The following is a 21,231-nucleotide window of genomic DNA, read 5'->3' as shown; positions in this document are numbered from 1 at the left end:
TCCTCCTGTGTACAGATGACAAAGTCACACCAGCTACAACCTGTAGATCTTTATATATCCTTTCAACTAGGATATCCTCCTGTGTACAGATGACAAAGTCACACCAGCTACAACCTGTAGATCTTTATATATCCTTTCAACTAGGATATCCTCCTGTGCACAGATGACAAAGTCACACCATCTACAACCTGTAGATCTTTATATGTCCTTTCAACTAGGATGTCCTCCTGTGCACAGATGACAAAGTCACACCAGCTACAACCTGTAGATCTTTATATATCCTTTCAACTAGGATATCCTCCTGTGCACAGATGACAAAGTCACACCAGCTACAACCTGTAGATCTTTATATATCCTTTCAACTAGGATCTCCTCCTGTGCACAGATGACAAAGTCACACCAGCTACAACCTGTAGATCTTTATATATCCTTTCAACTAGGATGTCCTCCTGTGCACAGATGACAAAGTCACACCAGCTACAACCTGTAGATCTTTATATATCCTTTCAACTAGGATATCCTCCTGTGCACAGATGACAAAGTCACACCAGCTACAACCTGTAGATCTTTATATATCCTTTCAACTAGGATGTCCTCCTGTGCACAGATGACAAAGTCACACCAGCTACAACCTGTAGATCTTTATATATCCTTTCAACTAGGATGTCCTCCTGTGCACAGATGACAAAGTCACACCAGCTACAACCTGTGAGAAGGATTTGACCTTGCACCTGCCAGTAGTAAGCATGAGATCTCTTCAACTTCAGCTCTCCATTCTGTATCTACAGGTAAGGGCAGTCAACATAACTTGGTACATTTGGGCACTTGACCTCTAAGAGTCCAAAGTGTGGTCTTACACTGGGATCAAATATGATGCCATCTGGAGAGGATCCTAACCACGGAGCATCTGGGTGCACTACGAAGCCACACGGAAAGAAGTTAACATTCTTCAGTGTACAGTACTCCTGTACAGCCACTGGCTCCATGGCTAAGCCCCCTCTTCATCCATGGTCTGCATACCAGATCCCTTGAACATCCGCTCAGCTAGGTGGTCAGCTGAGGTCTCTCCCCGGACATGGCAAACATCTCGGAAACGTTAGGATGTTATTCTCATTTTCCTGAGCTGATGCCATTCCGGGCTGCTGCTCTGCTCCCTTGTAGCAACCTCGACTTTGTGTGACATCTCGTAGGTTGTCTCTAATGCCTTGAGGTGGAACTGCTCCTGATGGCTAAGGATGTAAGCACACTGGGAAGCCTGAAGCCTGTAGCCATCTAATGGAAGTATTCGTGGAGAAGGGGCATCGGCAATCTTCACAATTTCACAGGTCTTTGGCTGTGGAAGCTGATAGGACAGAACACTGCCGGCTTGCACTGGCCCAAAGGCGGACTCAACCAGGGGCACGTCAGCTGACATTTCCATTGTTGTCACAAGAGGGGCAGTAAGTGGAGAAAAGTTGGCATACGTTTCTGAGACGCGGAAAAGGTCCATGTCAGGCATGTATCCATTGAGTGCTTTGTAGAGAGAACTTCTGCAAAACATTTTAAAACCTTAACATCAGGTTGGAGAGATTACTATGACAAAGATTCATGTAACTTTTCCAGAAACAGCACAAGCCCGAAAGTTCAAATAAAATGAATTAAAATATACAGATTTATAGATTATATATTTTCCCCCAGTCTTTGTCCCAAACATTTGTCATTATATCGTAAAGACGCCACTGTTTAGGCTTATCATCTGGATACAAAAACAATCACAAGAAAATGTTTTCTAAAATGTTCCCATTCTAGGAACCTCCAATTTACCTTATTCCATCAGCACACGAGTTAGTAGGTTTACGGAACTCTATCCCATCAACCGGACCTGGTTTCACACCCTAATTAACAAGGATTTACTGTTACATAGGCTGAATACTTTTCAGGTGCATTTTTTTATGGATATTGATAGACTCACAAGTGTTCTTGGCTTGTGCCAACGCTGTTCTGTGTCTGTGCAGCTGTGAACTGGTGGTGCAGCAGGAATGTTTAGTTGAGAGTAGTGCGCTGTCTGGTAAAGAAGGGCCACCAGATGATTGCACAGAGCACTTCCTGCAACACAGGAGCAGTGGCTTTGGACCACTATCACTGGTACGTGCTTTAACACCATCTGTGAAGATATGTGTGATGAAAGACTGAAGTGAGAAACAAGAATGATGCGGCCCATAAATAACAATAAACATAGTAGTGTCTAGTCTTCTTAACTAGGGGCTCATTTAACTATACATGAATACATTGTGTCTCAGTAACACAATTACCAAACACTGCATCAACAGATCTTTACCAAATAACCTGTTAAGTGGGCAATTCTAAATTGGGATTGGGACCCATCATTAATATATATCTACTGATAAGATTAAACGTTGACACTGTCTCCAACACATTTGAACCATGATGACAGTGTCCCACAGGAGATGTTTAACAAGGTCCCTAGTAGCTATCTATAACCTTTCCCTACTCTCATGCTGTGCTGCTTTTCACTCTTCCTCATGGACCTGTGACAGGCAGCCCTCACGGTTTGAACACACCGACTACGTCATTGCATCACTGCTGCATAATATAAGGGATTTGCGTCAATTCAAATCTGGTATGAGGACAAAATGTGATTCAGAGTCACCGAATATACTTTAAGTATTTTTATTAAACTCAAGCGATAAATGGTAAATGCAATTTTCGTATATACGGGTTCACTGTAACACCTCGCAGGGTAGAACAGAAAACTGGCAGGATGTAAGTAAACAGCTGTTCTTATACTGTGACAGACGTAGTTCCAACCCGACTGTTGGCCTATCACAGTAGAGGCTGAGCGTGGTTTAAACTTGCTCAGCCTATCGCCGGCGCTCAGGCTGGTCCCAGCCTCTTGGCGCTCCTTGGTGTCCGGTGCTGTTGCTGTGTAGATTACGCTCCCACACCCTAGAGACTGAGGTCAGACAGTTCTGTAACATTGTTTGAGATATTTGCACCTGCATAGAAAGCATACTGTTCTCACTCAAGGTTAACCACAGCTTCTCAGCACACTTATCTGGGGCAAAATGTTACTTCCAGCACACACACACAGACACCCAGGCCAACAGTTGCTAATATTCAATCACGTGATGTAGTATTGGGTTATAGTGCAATAAACACAGATCCTCACAGTAACTTTTTTGCGCAGCTAGGCAACTATACAGATGCAGGTACCTTTTGCAGATGGTCGCATGCGGTTGGACACATGGAGGAGAGAATCATTTTCGAGGTATCCTCAAAACCGTGTCTTTTTGACACAACTGCTGACAGCTACAGGGACATAAACACAAAAATGCTGCTTGGAGAAAAGTGTCCACGATAGTAGGATTGCCAGGTCAGTTTAGTAGTGAGCTTGTGCTAGATGTGGCTAGTTAGCGTTAGCTACCTAGCCAATGAGGTGTGAGTGTGAAAGAAATAGTCAAATAAATTATGCTAGTTACTACCGCTGATAACTTTACCAAATAATCATGTTTGAAAGAGTGTGAGTGTGTATGCTAGATAAATAGTAATAGAAATGGTAGATACTACTGTACCCCTGAAAAGTTGGTCAGATAACCGTGTGTGTGTGTCTATGTGTACAGTAGGTGACATGTCCATGAATAGCTATCTAATAACTATAGTTATGGTAGGTAATGGTTTGGCTTATCATGTTCATGTCTATGTAGAAGAAGACTGTAGGAGGAAGTGGAGAGGACTCAGGGACAGGTATCAGAGAGAGAGAAGGGCAGAGAAAGAGAAGAGAGAGGTCTGGGTTAGCAGCTTCAGGCCAGCAGCCTTGGCGCTTTTGCCACATTCTTTCTTTTCTGGATTTATTTATTGTGCCTAGGGCAATGAGTGGCAATTTTACAGCCAGACCCTCTACTACGTCACCCACAAGTGTTGTCGCCACCGGTGCATCAAGACCCTCAACGTCACCTACAAGTGCGACCATCGCCTCCACCGGTGGAGTGAGACCCTCTGTAACGGATGTGAAATGGCTAGCTAGTTAGCGGGTACGCGCTAGTAGCGTTTCAATCAGTTACGTCACTTGCTCTGAAACCTAGAAGTAGTGTTGCGCCTTGCGCTGCAAGGGCCGTGGCCTTTGTGGAGCGATGGGTAGCGATGCTTCGTGGGTGTCAGTTGTTGATGTGTGCAGAGGGTCCCTGGTTCGCGCCCGTGTCGGGGCGAGGGGACGGTTTAAAGTTATACTGTTACACTCTACAACATCATCCACGAGTATGACCACCACCGGTGCAGCCATGGAAGATGATGAAATGGAGGAAGCACCTCTGGATCTAGGACCACCTGAGATTATTATGAACCTCACGGAAGTGACCACTGAGGACCTTGTTGAACAGGATGTGGCCATGGAGAGAAACAGAGAGAGAAACTAAGAGGAACAACGTCACGCCAGGCGTCATCGGAGGTACCAGCCCCCAGATCCACTCAACTCATTTCAGCAGAGGCCGAGCCAAGCCGTCGAGAGGGATGCAGCCTAACCTGATGCTCACAGGAAGGAGGATGAGGAGACCCTCTTTGCCATGAGCCTGGTGCCAACACTGAAGAGGCTGCCTCAGCAAAGAAAAGCAGCAGTCACGGTTAAAATGTATCAGCTGCTTTTCGAAGCCGAATTCAATGGTACGTTTTTTTTCTTCTCCACATCACAGGTAGTGTCATAAGTGTTGCGACCGTGAAGTAGGTCATTTTTACAGTATAGTCATGTAGGTTAATTGGTATTTCAGATCAAAGTATTAATATGAGGCAAATGTATAGCTGTTGTTTCTGGGTTAGATAATATCCTAAAACAAGTTTGCTGTCTAAATATTTGCCTGTCACATTCATCTTTTGATCTGAAATACAAATTCCATGAGTAAACAGCAAGTATTACCAACTTTACCACACGGTTCCTATATTTATGCCACTAACTACACTATACAAGCAGTATTTAGTTAACATAAATCTCACCTTTTATGGTGTCATATTATGTTAAGCTTGTATGTGTTGTTTTTCTCTTCCCTTTCAGAAATGGAGCCAATTTAGCCGACCGGCTCACAGGAAGGACAGGAAGAGGAGAGGAAGGACAGGAAGAGGAGAGGAAGGACAGGAAGAGGAGAGGAAGGACAGGAAGAGGAGAGGAAGGACAGGAAGAGGAGTTGTCTGGTTGTTGTTTTGACCTCCCTCATTGTACCTTTCTTTTCACAAGTCAGTTCTGTTTAAATTCAGTCAATTCATAAAGTCATTTGTTTATACAGTCTTAGGATAGCATTCATTATTAGTGTTACATAGATTTCTGAATTGACAGAATTGAAACTCAAACACCGGAGAATTCACAGATGCTCTTGTTGGTCTCTTACGAGACTAAAGGTGAATATATTTCTTTCATTTAAAACCACTTGAAAACCAGAGTGTTGAAACTGTTTGTGAAGTTATGTTCCATCGACTGGTCCATGATGTCCAGGGGCCATTTGTTTGTTTAGCTGTGTTATGGCTACACATTATTTTTTTCTTCTTCCAGAGACACACACACACCTCTTCTCCACTCCTCTCTGTCCCTCAGATCTCCAGTGGCCTGCCCTCTCTCTCTTTATGGCCATGTCTGAAGTTTTTTTTTTCCCCACCTGTATTTTGTCAGGCCAGTGAACATGGTGGTAAACTGTACTATTTGTATGGACCCTAGGTTACCCTTTCCCTTTGTTATCATACTTAACTGTATGTAGTATAACCTTAACTAGTGCTCCCGCTCACCTGATGTACCATGCCAGGTGTGTATAATACTGACGTTAATGGGAGAGGGAAGGGGTTTTAAGGTGTGGTCTTTACTCCCAAATGTCACTTAAATATAACTTCCAAATGAAGAGAGACAATGATACATAAAGTAATCTGGGGAAAAAATGCAACTTTATGGACAATGGTGGATGGTTCTTAAAATAACCTTTATGTTAGGGGGCTCTTAAAAGAGCAGTTTCACTCCATACTGCCATGGGACTTCACCTGCTGGCGATGAGAAGTAGGTGGTCAGCTTCTCCCTCACCTGGAGTGCCTGTCTGGGGGCGTTGTTGGCTAGGTAGGTGACCATTTGGCGTGCCCATCTCCACCCGGAGCGGCTCCTGGAATGACCTCCGCAGGTAGTTATAGAGAACACACGTGGCCTTCACGCAGGCATCGACATTTGAGGGCTGAGACCAAGCACTCTCCAATACATTCTCCACCGGGCTGCCAGAATCCCAAAGGCGCATTCAACAACTAACCTTGCCCTGGACAATCGTTTGTTAAAGATCCTTACAGACTTTGGCAATGGCAGCTGGCATCCAGCGTAGGGCCTCATGAGGTTGGGTCTGAAAGGGAAGGCCTCGTTGCCGACGAAGATGTGGGGAACAGGTCCCAGGTCTTCAGCTCCAGGGAGTGATGCAGGTGGTGGAATCTCCAGGGTGCCATCCTGAAGTGCCTGGCCAAAGGCAGAGTCCCGGAGGGTCCTGCCATCACTTCCCTTGCCGTAAGCACCAACATCGACAACACAGAAACAGTAGTTGGCATCTACTACAGCCAAGAGTACAACTGAATATGTACCCTTGTAGTTGTAGAATTGCGAACCTGAGCACGGTGGAGCCTGGATTACTACATGTTTCCCATCAATGGAGCCAAGACAGTTCGGGAAATTCCACCTCTCCAGGAACTCGGCAGCGATGGCCCATCAGTCTTCCTCCTTGGGGACAGGCATGTATTCACCAACCAAACAGTCCCAAATGGCTTGTGCCACAGAGGGGACAATGCCTGCCACCGTGGACCGTCCAACTCGGAAGCTGAATCCAATGGTCCTGTAGGAGTCCCCTGTCGCCAAGAATCTAAAATATAATTCAAAATAATTATCAATATTGTGTGTAACTTGAATTCCACCCACATATTATATCTACTATCAACCTCATTACAGTTTATTATGCTCTACAAGCATTGTAATACTCATCAACCATCATTAACAATGCCTTGAAACACTACAATTCAGTCTATGACTATATCAATAAACTGTAGCCCAGGCCAACTCTACTCTTAGAAAGAATGGTACTATCTACTTAAAAGGGTTCTCCGGCTGTCCCCATAGGAGATCCCTTTTTGGTTCCAGGTAGTACCCCTTTTGGTTCCAAGTAGAACCCTATTGGGTTCCATGTATAACATTTTCCCCAAAGGGTTATACCTGGAACCAAAAAAGGTTATCCTATGGGGAAAGCAGAAGGACACTTTTGGAACCTTTTTCTCTAAGAGTGTATGTGAGTCCAATAAGAATGTAATGAATGACTGTAACTGTCTTGAACAACAATGGGTCCTGGAGAAGACTAGCCTACCTTCATCAGGGCAGAAGGCCTTCATCAGGGCAGAAGGCACCTCAACTTTATTTTCATTTGGTAACATTGCATAATTAAAAAAGAATTATAAACCAAATTTGGGAAAAGTTATAGTCCTAATGAACATTCGATAAATCGAACGTATTGTAACGACCCTGGGTTTATAAGCGCGGAAATCGACTCTGCCGCACGAGCATGCTTTTGCGGCACAGTCGATAGCGCGCCGGACCTCGGGCGATAGGAGGTCGAGGGTTCGAGACCTGCTCCCTGCCTGTTTCATTACAGTATGCACCACACAGAACGCACTGCAACTGCCTCTGCAACGCAATGCTGCAAGGCAAACGCAGCGTTCCATTGGAAATAAATGTACTTCTGGTGTATCGAAACGCAATGACACAGTCGGTGTGTTCGAAGCGTCACGGTGATCTCCCCTGTCAATGTATCTTTGTTAGATACTGTGTAGAAGACATGAATAACAATTCTTTTTAGCTAGCAAATATAGCTAGCAAGCATAACTTAACCAAGCTAACGAAAATACACACATTCTCAGGTAGATTCTGTCAACGTTACATCATTTTACGAAGTAACTAGCTAGCTACAGTTAATAGTTAAATTAGCTAGCTAACGTTATATCTGTCACTGACTTGGTACTCACCTTCATAGTTGTCTATGTAGCTTCCTATATACATCTTGAACCCCTTTTCATTCTTGCTAGCTGGAGTCTCGGAGGCTGATTTAACAATTCGATGTACATCATTAATATTAATTTGAGGCAAGTCCTGAAGACAAAAACTGTGACATAGTGGTAGTAACGTTATATCGTCGATAACAACTAGACTGACCGGAAATTGCCAAACCGATAGGAAGTGTGTTTAGAACGTTCGATCATGGAATGTGCATAAGGGCTATTCAATGTACTGGATCATGTAGGTCTGTTGAACTTGCAGTGGGCATCACTGGTTTTAATTTATGACAGGCAAGCTACAGTCAGCAACTACCCGCCCCGCTCATGACGTGACGTGGTATAAAAAAAATGCATCCTCTCGTCCAATTAGAAACCGAGTTGCGCCCACGTGTGTATTGTTTAAACTGCTCAAATCTGATGGTGTTGTCAGTTTCAGAAAACTTCCAAGCAAAAGTGATGGCGGCCGCGGCGTCCGTTAGCGCAGCTGCCAGAGAAGAAAATCCAAATGCAGGGCCCAATTTCGCTAGCCGTCCACTTCACGAAAACTATGACCCCGCTGTCGTACACGAGAATTGGGTATCCAGGGATCCCGAACTCGAGCCCAGTGATGGGGATGCATCATCTGACAACGAGTGTCAGCGAAGGGTCGATGAAGAGTTGACGACGCTTAGCCCTGAAGAGATTGAGAGTCGCTTGGACAGAACTCGTCGAGAGTTTTACAATCGCCGGAAAATCATAATTAAAAACCTGCCATCCGATGTTAGCAATCAGGTAAGCTTTCTGAACTTTGTTTAGTTTTCACAAGCGTTAGAAATCTAACGCGGGTCAGTAATTGCATCAGATCATGTCAAGCCCAGGCTGCAGCTGTTGAATCTAATAAATATAAACAATTAATTACCATACCCTTGCCATGAAATTGACATCTAGCTATATTACCAGTAATTTAACTGAGTTCGCTGGCTTTTGGTGATTTCTATATTCTAGCTAGCTTCTCTTACCGTTAGCTAGCATAGTTTCCTAGTAACTAACAATGATTTGCTGACTAATTGTCTTAACTAATTATGTCGCGAATAAACTTTGAGGTCTCAACGTATCTGGTACGTGGTAGGTGATGTTTGGTGGTTATTCACGGCCTGGCTGCAATTGCCCACTCCAGCATCGCGCGTGGTTGATGGACAAGTTGAAAGTGCAGAATTAAAATCCTCGTGCGGAAAGGCAATGCTAGTTGCTAACGTTAGCAAAACGGTTTGTTTTGACAAGGAATTGTCAGGCTATGGATTGACATGTATTGTATGTGACTGGTTCAAAAGTGTCGTTAAAATATTTTCAGTTAATTTCCCTCATTGAAACAAACTTCATGGCCCTGGAACATTTTGTAAAACAAAGTTGGAACACGCTTGACTCGTGGGGAACTGTGGCTTGTGCGCGTTTCATTGTTTGCGTGGGTGCATATTGGGAGTTCGAGATGGGAACGTGAGTAGCAGTGACAAAGGGTTGAAGGTGTAGAGGCAACGTAACCGCTTTCAGAAAATGCTAGACAGCATTGCGATTCGTTTGTGGAACAGGCAAAGCGTTGTGGAACAACATTTCTCATAGCACATTGAATGGGCAACTGTTTTCCACCATTTCCCAATGGCTGGGGATAACTTTGCTTTTGTTACATGTTGGCAAAGACACCTGTTGTAAGCAAGCAATCATTCAATTGTTTAAAAATCAATACTGGTGAGCATTTAGGTATACTCATATTGTTGTGGAAAGCACTTGCCAATATCACACTATCCCTAATTGGACATAAAAAAAAACTGATAACAACATGACCCTTCCCATTCGACCCTTCCCCCCCCCCAAAATGTTTTAACTTCTTTGGGGCACCCCCCCTTCTCAATTTCCACCTAAAGACATACCCTAATCTAACTGCCTGTAGCTCAGGCTCAGAAGCAAGGATATACATATTCTTGGTATCATTTGAAAGGAAACACTCTGAATTTTGAATGTAGGAGATTATAACACAATAGATCTGGTAGAAGAAAATACAAGGAATTAAACATACGTTTTCTGTTTTTTATTGTTGCTGCATCATCTTTCAAATGACCAAGAACAGCCAAACATACAGATAGGATGCTGTGGATGATTTGAATGAAGAACATAATTTGGCAACAATAGCTGAGCAAAGTTTTAGACAGATAACTTCAAAAATGAGCGAGCTACATGACATTGAGCGTGAAGTCACCCAGGTGTCCCACACAAATATACCCAAGTGGCCGAATTGGTACAGTGATACATTTTGAAGGAAAGAACTATAAACAAAATACATCAATGCTATTCTAACACCCCCCCCCCCCCCCCCCCCCAAAAAAAATAATATATATATATATAATAAAAAAATAAAAAAAAATAATAAACAAACATAACAAGGGTAACTATTTACACGTTTTCTATTTACAATATTGTGAAGACCCTCAGTCCTCTACACAATATTGTGCTGCTGGTGCAATGGCCCATATCAGTCTCTTTCTGCTGTAAAGCAGAGGCTTACTGAACAGGTGGTGCAGGTGATTGGGCATTTCCTGTGACAAAGCGCACAACGACGTCTCCCTACTGTGCCCTTTTTGCCCTGAAGCACATTCATGCCTGCAGAGATAAATCTGGGCAGGTGAACACCACTGGTTGTGGTGACTCTAGACTTTGTTTTAGCTTTTCCTGATTTATTCACCATAATTTAAATATATAAACTTGTTGAAAATGCTATTGAATATGTACTGCTATGCGTTAGTTTTGGCTCCGTCAAGTAGGATTTGCAATGGCGAATGAACCTCTTTTATGCCAGAGTTTACGACAAAGGCTGGTCTTCAAATGTATAACCATTACATACTGCCGTTTACCTCAGCTCATTGGCTATCTTCCAAGCTAGATTTCAAGATAATCAGTGGTCATTGGGCCAAAATAGTCAATCAACGATAGACCGGTCCTACCATTGGTGCGCAATGAGGTCATTGATTAGTGTCTTCCAATCGGTTATACGTCCCGGGAAAAGAGCCATCATGTATGGTTGTTTTAGTAACAACCAGAGGATTGCAATGAAACCAACCATGACTGGATAAACGTTTGTTTAGTGTGTGTAATTACCACGAACGCTTCGTCCAAAGTTGAATGAGACGGAAATCACGACGCAACCGGTTTACAAATGTTTCGTGTTAGGCTATAAAAATGGATTTTATCAAACAAAACAAACATTCACTGTGTAGTTAGGACACTTGGCATTGCCACCAGAGGAAGATCTTCAATGGTAAGCGATTTATTTTATTATTTCTGACTTTCGTGACGCTAATGCTTGGTTGGGAAATGCTAGTAATACTTGTGTGTGTGTGTGTGGGGCGCCGTCCTCAGAAAATCGCATGTTTGCTTTTGCAGTAAACCTTTTTGAAATCTGACACAGCGGCTGGATTAATAAGACGTTCATCTTCTAAATGATGTAAGATACATGTATTTCCAAGAATGTTTAATCCAACGAATGGTGTATTTAAAATGTTAGCGTTCTGCAGTTTCACCGGATGTTGGCCTGGTGGGACGTTAGCGTCTCACCTACCCTAGAGAAGTTAATGGAAAGCTGGTCAGTGAATAAAAGTAGACATGTAGATGGAGCTACACAACAGATGGCTTTAGATTAGGGATGTTAACACCACATTAGTTTATGTTCTCAAGTGATTGTAGTGTCTAACACTTAATTTTAAGCTTAATTTATGCCTGCAATACTACACCATTGTATGGTTAAAAGTAGACCTGTACTAATCTGGGAATATCACATTTTAAGTGTTCTGTGGTAGTTGGAGAAGAATAACCCATTGATTTATTGTAATGGTATTCATTTAGGGTAAGTTATTAGTTTAGCAGCGGTGGGCTATCACTGCTAAATCGTTGCTTCCATGCCCAAAAATATGATAGAACCAACAATCACAAAAATGAAACTAGATGGGGAGAATCTAAAATGGCATTATGTTTGAGTCACTCAGATGGCATAAGAACACCGCATAAGCCCGGGCAAGATGTGTAGAATTGCAGGAAATGAGCTTCAAAAAAGCAAAATTATATCTGGCCAAGGAGGGCTTTTAAAAATGTTGGCTGGAGGATGCTGTGGCAAAAAATATAGGGGAAACACTGATTGTAGCTAACCACACTTTCTCCCTTTCAGGAGGTTCATGAGCTGTTGCGCAACTATGACTTGAAGTACTGCTTTGTGGACAAATACAAGGGAACAGGTAGGTAAAACAAAGACTAAAATGTAAATCCCAGTAAGACTAATTGGATGCAGCAGGCTCTCTGACTGAGCTAGACAGATTCCTCAACTCTCTTCCTATTTTGAGCAATGTAACTTTCCGCATAGTTCTTCACAAGGTCTTGGCTCATGTTCTCTTCCCTCAGCCTTCGTCACACTGCTCCATGGGGAGCAGGCACAATGTGCCATCAAAGAGTTCCACCAGCACATGATGCGGGAGCGGGAGATCTCTGTGCAGCTGCAGCCCACCGACGCGCTGCTGTGCATCGCCAACCTGCCCCACGCTTTCTCCCAGCAGCAGTTTGAGGAGCTGGTGAGACCCTTCGGCAACCTGGAGCGCTGCTTCCTGGTCCACAGCGCCTCCACTGGCCACTCCAAGGGCTACGGCTTCGTGGAGTACATGAAGAAGGACTCTGCGGCTAGGGCTAAGTCTGAGCTGCTGGGGAAGCAGCTGGGCTCAAGGATGCTGTATGTCCACTGGACTGAGGTGGGCTCCCTCACCTACCCCCTGCTGCACTCCAGGTGTCTCTGTGTGGACCGTCTGCCCCCCAGCCTGCTGACTGCCCAGGACCTCCGCAATGCCCTAGCCGACACGCACGCACCCATCTTCTGCCAGGTCAGTCACATGCGGACACGCACACAGCAACTCCAACGCCCTCTCACACAAACTTACACTGATATTTTCGGAGGATTTAACATGTGTATCTGGCTCTCATGAATAGTATATATCTATTAGCTTTTCTCAGTTCAATTTATATCTCAGTGGCTCCAGTATACTCTAGTAGCAAGCAGAACATACCTGCTTGTACTTTTGACACTACTTTTTACTTTAGTCATGAAAGCTGTTCCAACTGTTTCCCTCTAGGTTTTTTTTAAGCCGTGGTGTCAGAGTTAGCGTGGGCATGGCTAATGGCACTGTATTAGAGGCCCTCTTGGCCTCAGAAACACCATTTTGTTTTAAAGCTAATTTCCTGCACTTCTACACATTTTGCCATTGGGCAGAGAAAATTAGAAGTTTTAGAGCTATTAAACACTTTGCCATTACTTATACCCTTATGCTATCTGGGTGACTCAAACGTTTAACAAAATCAATGGATGGCCAACGCTATGACATTTTGGGGAATTTTGGATTGTCCTGGACTGTTTTTACTTAGCTTGTTAGTTCTTAAAGATCTTGGTTTTATATCAAAAAACATTTTGCTCCATTGTCTTGTCTACATACTTTATATCTGGTTTAAGTTTACACTGAATATTTTACCGTCCTGAATAATTTTTATTTTATTTTTTATTATATATAAAAAAAATCAGTGGTGGCCACAATTTAAAAACGGCGGTGGACTGCTGCTAAGTGCATGTAGGGGAAACACGGCAACTGCTTTTGTTTACACTGAGCAAGTGTGTTTGACACATCTGTTTGAGGTAGCTCTGCTCCAAGGTTCAGGTGGTTGTGTTATCATGTAACATGGGGCATCTGTAGTGATGAAAGGGTCTTGGGCAGTTCACATAAAGGCGGTGGATATGGATTGAGTATTTTTGTATGAATCTGGCTTTCGAGCCCTCAACTTTTGACCTGCTTTTCCTGTGGCCACTCTGTTTCTTTAGCAATGAGCATTGCTGGTTTCTATGGTGATGTCAGCAGGCCTCTGGTCAGTCAGCAGGCCTCTGGCCCTACAGGCCTTTCTGGAATGAGACAGCAGTGTCCTTTTGGCACCACATACACACAGTCATTCATATACCTATAGGGCACAGTAGTTTGAGGTCTGGCAGAACACTGTTGCGTAATAGTGTGAGTGAGGCAATTTAACTATTGGACAGGTTAACTCAGCAATATGAAGCAAGGTCTTGATACATTGTTTATGACCTTTTTGTAGATCATTGATTGGAAATTGCTTTTAAATGTTGAGACTCCAGTAGTAGCTGTGGCCAACTAGAGAGAAAAGATTTGGGAACATGAAGTCTGAAGTATTTTCTCTACTTTATATTACAGAATGCCACTGGGCATGATTCAGTTTAATCCCATCTACTGTCTCTACCATCGTATCAAATACTCCTTTTTACTAATTGCTGTAAGGAAAGTTATCTATCATAGTGTGTCAAGATGTCAATGTCAAGATGTTTAATATTACTGAATTCTTCTGTGTAAACCTATTTCAATGGCAAACATAGAATTAAGTGAATTTGGCAGAACCAAGGCTTAGTCATTAGTTTTGGACTGATGGCATAAGGAATGCATATTTAACTTAATTTTCCTTCAGTTGGCTCAGGGCCAGGATGACAGTTTCCGGCGGTTTGCCATGTTGGAGTTCTCCTCAGCAGAGATGGCTGAGCAGGTGCAGCGAGAGGCTGACGGCAGGGCGCTAGGTGGGACCCACATCCGGGTCTCCTTCTGTGCCCCTGGACCCCCGGGAAGGAGCATGCTGGCTGCCCTCATCGCTGCCCAGACCATGGTAAAGACTTCTTGGTTGCCACACCAGACCATATGTTTGAACTAGTACTCCCTTGTGTTACTGTGGTAAAACAACTGTTCTGAATGGCTGTACTCCCCTTCTCCACAGGCCCTGAACCGAGGGAAAGGTCTCCTCCCTGAGCCCACAGCCATGCAGATCCTCACAGGCCTCAGTAACCCTGCCACCCTCAAGATGCTGCTCAACCCCCTACACCAGGGCAGGAAACAAGGTGAGTAAGATCATGCCATTTTCTAAAGGAAGACAATGTATGGTATGAGTCTCTTACCCTGGTGTTAATGCTTTAAAGCAGGGGTGTCAAACTCATTTCATGGTGGGTGTAGTGTCTTCTGTTTTTCCTTTCAATTATGACCTAGACAACCAGGTGAGTGGAGTTCCTTACTAATTAGTGACCTTAATTCATCAATCAAGTACAAAGGAGGAGCCAAACCCCGTAGAAATTCAGTGGAATGAGTTTGACACGTGCTTTTAAGCTACAATGGTTAACTTTTTCGGCGACCCAACCAAATTCACATAGAATGTGAGTTATAGATCTGTCATTCTCATTGTAAGCAAGTCTGAGAAGTGGTAGATATTTCCTATGTGTGCAATTTCTATGCTTCTCAATACGTTTTTTGTCTCTTACTTACGGTTTTATACACCAGCTGAAAATATATTTCACAGCGGTTTAGGTCACACAATGACCTTGTTTTGTTATGAAATTAGGCAAATTATTAGAATTTTAGCAACAAGGATGCATATTGCACCTTTAATGCATGGTGAAATAATAGGTTGTCAGGTCCTAAGGTCAAATGGTCTCTCTGCAGGTCTCCTTGGTGCTGCTCCCACCATGCCGCTGCTGGCTAACCCTGCCCTCTCTGCTGCTCTGCTCCAGCTCCTCCTCCAGAACCAGGCCCAAGTTCAACAGGTACCCTGCATACCATGCCCTGCATACTCACCACCTCCCTCTCCTCCAGCTCCTCTCCCCTCTTTTGTTGGTTCATTAGTCTCTCTCATCCACACTTCTCCTACTTTATTCTCTCCTCTACTATCAGCAAGCCTTTTTGGGGAATCATCTTCTCTGGGCTCAGGTGCTGCACAATAAAGAGAATCGACTACTTCCCTGTGTGAGTGATCACTGAGCGCGTGTGTAGATGTGCGTGTGGTAGATGTAGGTTTGTCGTGAAGGGACTGCTCCCTAAACCAAAGCCGGTAAATGCTCTCCCTCAAGTGTTTCTTTCTGCTGCTTTCTTTTTGAGGTGCTTTTCTAGTCATATTAATGTGCAACTGGTTTGGTTTTGGAATGTCTTGGTGTGAATTTTGTTGACTGACAATTCTGAAATGTGATGACATTTTTGGTTCAGTAAATATCTGGTATGTAGACAGTTTTTATCATCTTGTGGGTCACTGAGGCGTGTGTCTAACTCGTGTCTCCTACAGGCAGGGCTGATGGGGGACAACCTTCTGGCTGCTATGCCTCTCCAGCAGGGAGTCCATCTGCTGGGAGACCTGCCTCAAGGTTTGGCTTCCATTCATCTCATTTAAAAATTCTTTATTGGCATGACTAATGTCTATTTTGTATTGCCAATACAACTCACTAGTAGCCGTTTCTCTAGTTTGGCTTATTTATCACATACAGCAATTCTCTACATTGATGCTCAGCATATGCATGCTATGCTAGCCCTGCTGGTCTGTTAGTGATTTACATTACAGCTTCTTTACACATGTAGTGGATTTGGGCAGTACTTATTACATCTAGGTTATTTACTGTGTCAGTGTTGTATTGATTTTCAGTGTGATCTCAGGGCTCTCTACAGTGTAGTGATGGGGTGTTATACACTGCTCAAAAAAATAAAGGGAACACTTAAACAACACAATGTAACTCCAAGTCAATCACACTTCTGTGAAATCAAACTGTCCACTTAGGAAGCAACACTGATTGACAATAAATTTCACATGCTGTTGTGCAAATGGAATAGACAAAAGGTGGAAATTATAGGCAATTAGCAAGACACCCCAAATAAAGGAGTGGTTCTGCAGGTGGTGACCACAGACCACTTCTCAGTTCCTATGCTTCCTGGCTGATGTTTTGGTCACTTTTGAATGCTGGCGGTGCTTTCACTCTAGTGGTAGCATGAGACGGAGTCTACAACCCACACAAGTGGCTCAGGTAGTGCAGTTCATCCAGGATGGCACATCAATGCGAGCTGTGGCAAAAAGGTTTGTTGTGTCTGTCAGCGTAGTGTCCAGAGCATGGAGGCGCTACCAGGAGACAGGCCAGTACATCAGGAGACGTGGAGGAGGCCGTAGGAGGGCAACAACCCAGCAGCAGGACCGCTACCTCCGCCTTTGTGCAAGGAGGTGCACTGCCAGAGCCCTGCAAAATGACCTCCAGCAGGCCACAAATGTGCATGTGTCAGCATATGGTCTCACAAGGGGTCTGAGGATCTCATCTCGGTACCTAATGGCAGTCAGGCTACCTCTGGCGAGCACATGGAGGGCTGTGCGGCCCCACAAAGAAATGCCACCCCACACCATGACTGACCCACCGCCAAACCGGTCATGCTGGAGGATGTTGCAGGCAGCAGAACGTTCTCCACGGCGTCTCCAGACTCTGTCACGTCTGTCTCATGTGCTCAGTGTGAACCTACTTTCATCTGTGAAGAGCACAGGGCGCCAGTGGCGAATTTGCCAATCTTGGTGTTCTCTGGCAAATGCCAAACGTCCTGCACGGTGTTGGGCTGTAAGCACAACCCCCACCTGTGGACGTCGGGCCCTGATACCACCCTCATGGAGTCTGTTTCTGACCGTTTGAGCAGACACATGCACATTTGTGGCCTGCTGGAGGTCATTTTGCAGGGCTCTGGCAGTGCACCTCCTTGCACAAGGTAGCGGTAGCGGGGGTAGCGGTCCTGCTGCTGGGTTGTTGCCCTCCTACGGCCTCCTCCACGTCTCCTGATGTACTGGCCTGTCTCCTGGTAGCGCCTCCATGCTCTGGACACTACGCTGACAGACACAACAAACCTTTTTGCCACAGCTCGCATTGATGTGCCATCCTGGATGAACTGCACTACCTGAGCCACTTGTGTGGGTTGTAGACTCCGTCTCATGCTACCACTAGAGTGAAAGCACCGCCAGCATTCAAAAGTGACCAAAACATCAGCCAGGAAGCATAGGAACTGAGAAGTGGTGTGTGGTCACCACCTGCAGAACCATTCCTTTTTTGGGGGTGTCTTACTAATTGCCTATAATTTCCACCTTTTGTCTATTCCATTTGCACAACAGCATGTGAAATTTATTGTCAATCAGTGTTGCTTCCTAAGTGGACAGTTTGATTTCACAGAAGTGTGATTGACTTGGAGTTACATTGTGTTGTTTAAGTGTTCCCTTTATTTTTTTGAGCAGTGTATTAATAAGGCGTTTGTCTCGTGTCCTCAGGCGGTGTGGTTCCATCCCTGGGCCTCCAGTCAGACCCTATGGGCCCCAGAAACCCCCACTCTATGGGTCGCCCCCTGGGCAGAGAGTCTCCCACCAGCTTCTCCCAGAACCCCTCCCCCACTCTCCACCCCCACCTGGGTGGAGTGATGGGGGCAGAGGGGCCTACAGCACTTGGGGTATGATTAAAATACTCAATACTTTTCTAATATTGTCCCTACTAGCAGGGATGCTCAAGTCATTGTGCCTCATTACATAACATCAAGTCCCCTGATTTATTTTAAAAAATGTTTAAATGTCTTCTCCAATAGGTGTCCATACTAGGATACCCTCCCAACGATGTGAATCTTCCCCAGAACCCCTTCAATGTCCACAGCCTGTTCCCATCCTCAGGTGAGCTGCCCCTCCTACTGTCTGCAGCCTGTGAAGTTTGACTCTGATTCTTTCCCAGTACTGACCAATAGGGTTTTTTGACATTTTCCATTCCTGCCGTCTTTCACTCAGGCGCCAACTGCAGGCCCCACCCTTACAGGAAGAGACCAGCGCTAGGCAACTCATCCAACCAGCGCACACAGAACATCCACTGTAACTACAGGCTGCGCTACCAGGAGTCCTACACCCCAGACTACCCCCCAATACACCAGGTAGGTCCCCCTTATCCTCTAACCTTTACTGTCCAGCCCTAGTGCCTGGCATGGGTGATCTGATGTGATAGAATGCCTGGTCATTGATGTTTATTTGATATCTGAGGAAACTGCTGTCTTGGTTAAGGTCATTGTGGCCACGGGTGGGTTTTCTAACTCTCTGGCTGCCCAGTGGTCAGTGCGTGGGCTTTTCTAGTGTGATGGAACACAGTGGGCCTGCTTATCAGCACCACTTCCTGCCTGTCTGGTAACCCTGTCCTCACAATGGTTTGAACCTAGGGTCTTCTGCCTCACAAACACAGGACTGCCCGCTTGACAACATAGTAGCCAGATGCGCCACCAAAAAGGGAAGCTGAAGCTTGAAGCTGTGGTTTAAGTGTACGGTACAATCTTAACTTGGTTACATGAGCAGCAGGTTTAATGGCGTCTGGCTCCTCTCCCCAGGACCCTCTGGCCCATCTGTATGAACAGCAGGAGGCTCTGGACACTGGAGCTCTGGCAGGGTTCGGACAGCAGGTAAGAGACACTATACCATCTCCACTATTCCCATCCAGCCTTCAAACTGTGGCATCTCTTGCCTTTTCAATTTTTACTCCCCTTTGTAGTCTATTTCTTATATATGCATGTAGAACTGTACATGCAGCATAGGATAACATGATGAATGTCTCTGTAGCGGTTTGGCCACCCTGGCTACAGTGAGCAGGCCTCCTCCCACTATAGTTACCCCCCCAGCCCGCCCTCGTCTTCGTACTACAGCTCAGTGGCAACCGGCCCCGGCAGCCTCCCATCCAGCCATCTCAACAAGGTAGGCCCACACTGATACACACCCCCACTGCGGCTTAGACTTTCTCTGCCTCTTCCCAATGTAATCAACCGATCTAATGAGGATTGAGTGTCTGATCAAAATATAAAGGTTGACCTCTGTTATTTAGACTTAGCGGAGATGTCTTGATGTCTGTTGGCTAGCCTAGCACCCATCATGTTGGGGACAATCTAAGTTCTAAACGTTATGAAAGTTTGGCTGCAAATGTTAATTGAAATTATTGGCTCAGTCTGCGTGTCCTTGGTCCACTCAGACGAATGCGGACAACACATTATCCGATATGCTTGAAGCCGCGCATTGTTGCATAACCACAGTAGCCATGCTGGCAGAACAATGACAAACAAAATGGTGGAGAATTGTCCTGCAGAGATTTTGTAGCGAAATCCTGTGAAGTCAGATGCGGATGTTCGATATTGCATATTTTTGTTTGAGTGGACTGTGTCAAAGTTGAAGGGATAGATCAGGCTTTACTGTGCCTGTTTGTAAGTGTAAAAATAAAGGGGAACAAAGACCCAAGCTGGCCGTCTTCACTGGAAATGAAATGTACATATTGTGCCTTTTAGATGAGACCAATGCTTTGTGGTTCTGTTTTGATCACTGAACACTTTGTCTGTTCAGGCTGTGGGCATGCCTCCGGTGAGCCACTCTAACACATACCCATCTGGTCTGGGGATGAAGGTCAGTGTGCCTCTTTGTCATTGTCATTTTGTCTGCCATTTCCTGTTCTGTCCCCATTTCTCACCATGGCATTGACAGTGGTTATGTCTCTGCCCCCTGTAGACTCCCGTTGGTGGTCACAAGCGTCTGATCCCATCTCCAGAGCCCAGCCCACAAGGGGGCTACGTGGGACAACACTCTCAGGGCCTGGGGGGCCACTATGCTGACTCCTACCTGAAACGCAAGCGTATCTTCTAATGTAAACCAATCAAAGCTTCTTGTACGAGTTGCCAATTAACAGCCAGGATGTGGCTCATAGCTCCATTTCCCCCCGGAGCTCCTCCAATCAGCTTTTAGGTTTGGGCTTGGTGGTCCAGTGGTCTCTCACTTGTGTTCCTGCCAGCGACCCCTGGAGGGCGCTGGGGGTCAGCCTGTCGCTAATCAGGACATAACAATGCTTGCCAGTGTATGGGAGTTTTGAGTTTTTTTTGTAAATATGATTTCAGTGTGCTTGTAAAGTTTTATCTTTTTTTTTTAATGTCATTTTTTTTCTATCAGGAAATCCTTTTGTTTAAAAAACGGGGAGTTACCTTGTACTATAAGAAAATAATTGTAAAATCTGATTTCAGGTCTTTTTTTTCCTCTGTATTCTCTTCATTGGTTGGCTGAACACTATTTTTTATTTTATTTTTTAAAATCTTTTTGCATTAGTTTTTTCTTCCTGTTGTGATCTGTCAACGGGTTTCTATTTTAAAATGTTTTGCCTCCCAATATTTTTGTATATAGTTTGTTTGATTGGATGGTGTTTTTCCCGCTCCTTCCTCCTACAGGGGTTATGTACTGACTGTCTGGACAAGATTCAGGCCTTTACTTGGATTCACGTAGATCTGTGTAGCAGTACTGCCTGTGTCTTTC

The 21,231-nt window shown here is 44.7% G+C and overlaps 1 protein-coding gene and 1 long non-coding RNA gene across 2 annotated transcripts; one reads left to right on the top strand and one right to left on the bottom strand.

Moving 5' to 3' along the window:
- Positions 1-5,591: 5,591 nt before the first annotated feature.
- On the bottom strand, positions 5,592-8,296 carry LOC120037110. Its single transcript, XR_005474764.1, has 2 exons — positions 8,011-8,296; positions 5,592-6,860 (listed from the first exon to the last, which is right to left on the bottom strand). It is a non-coding gene; the product is annotated as an uncharacterized LOC120037110 (long non-coding RNA).
- A 175-nt stretch (positions 8,297-8,471) lies between these two features.
- Positions 8,472-20,939, top strand: LOC120037098 (ribonucleoprotein PTB-binding 1-like). Its single transcript, XM_038983278.1, has 14 exons — positions 8,472-8,811; positions 12,230-12,296; positions 12,460-12,929; positions 14,569-14,760; positions 14,869-14,989; positions 15,585-15,685; positions 16,198-16,276; positions 18,196-18,371; positions 18,504-18,585; positions 18,697-18,836; positions 19,281-19,352; positions 19,510-19,641; positions 20,278-20,337; positions 20,440-20,939. Exons 1-14 carry the CDS (start codon positions 8,497-8,499, stop codon positions 20,572-20,574), a joined length of 2,142 nt encoding a protein of 713 aa, XP_038839206.1. The 5' UTR covers positions 8,472-8,496; the 3' UTR covers positions 20,575-20,939.
- Positions 20,940-21,231: the final 292 nt, after the last annotated feature.

Source organism: Salvelinus namaycush, chromosome 3 (assembly GCF_016432855.1).
Source record: "Salvelinus namaycush isolate Seneca chromosome 3, SaNama_1.0, whole genome shotgun sequence".
Lineage (NCBI taxonomy): Eukaryota > Metazoa > Chordata > Actinopteri > Salmoniformes > Salmonidae > Salvelinus > Salvelinus namaycush.
Note: the sequence above shows the minus strand (reverse complement) of the source record. Positions and strands in the feature narration are given on the sequence as shown.

Coding starts and splice junctions, on each gene's coding strand:
- LOC120037098 (XM_038983278.1), top strand. CDS start 8,497: ATGGCGGCCGCGGCGTCCGTTAGCGCAGCTGCCAGAGAAGAAAATCCA. Junction 8,812..12,229: donor CATCCGATGTTAGCAATCAG/GTAAGCTTTCTG, acceptor TCTCCCTTTCAG/GAGGTTCATGAGCTGTTGCG. Junction 18,372..18,503: donor AGGGGCCTACAGCACTTGGG/GTATGATTAAAA, acceptor CTTCTCCAATAG/GTGTCCATACTAGGATACCC.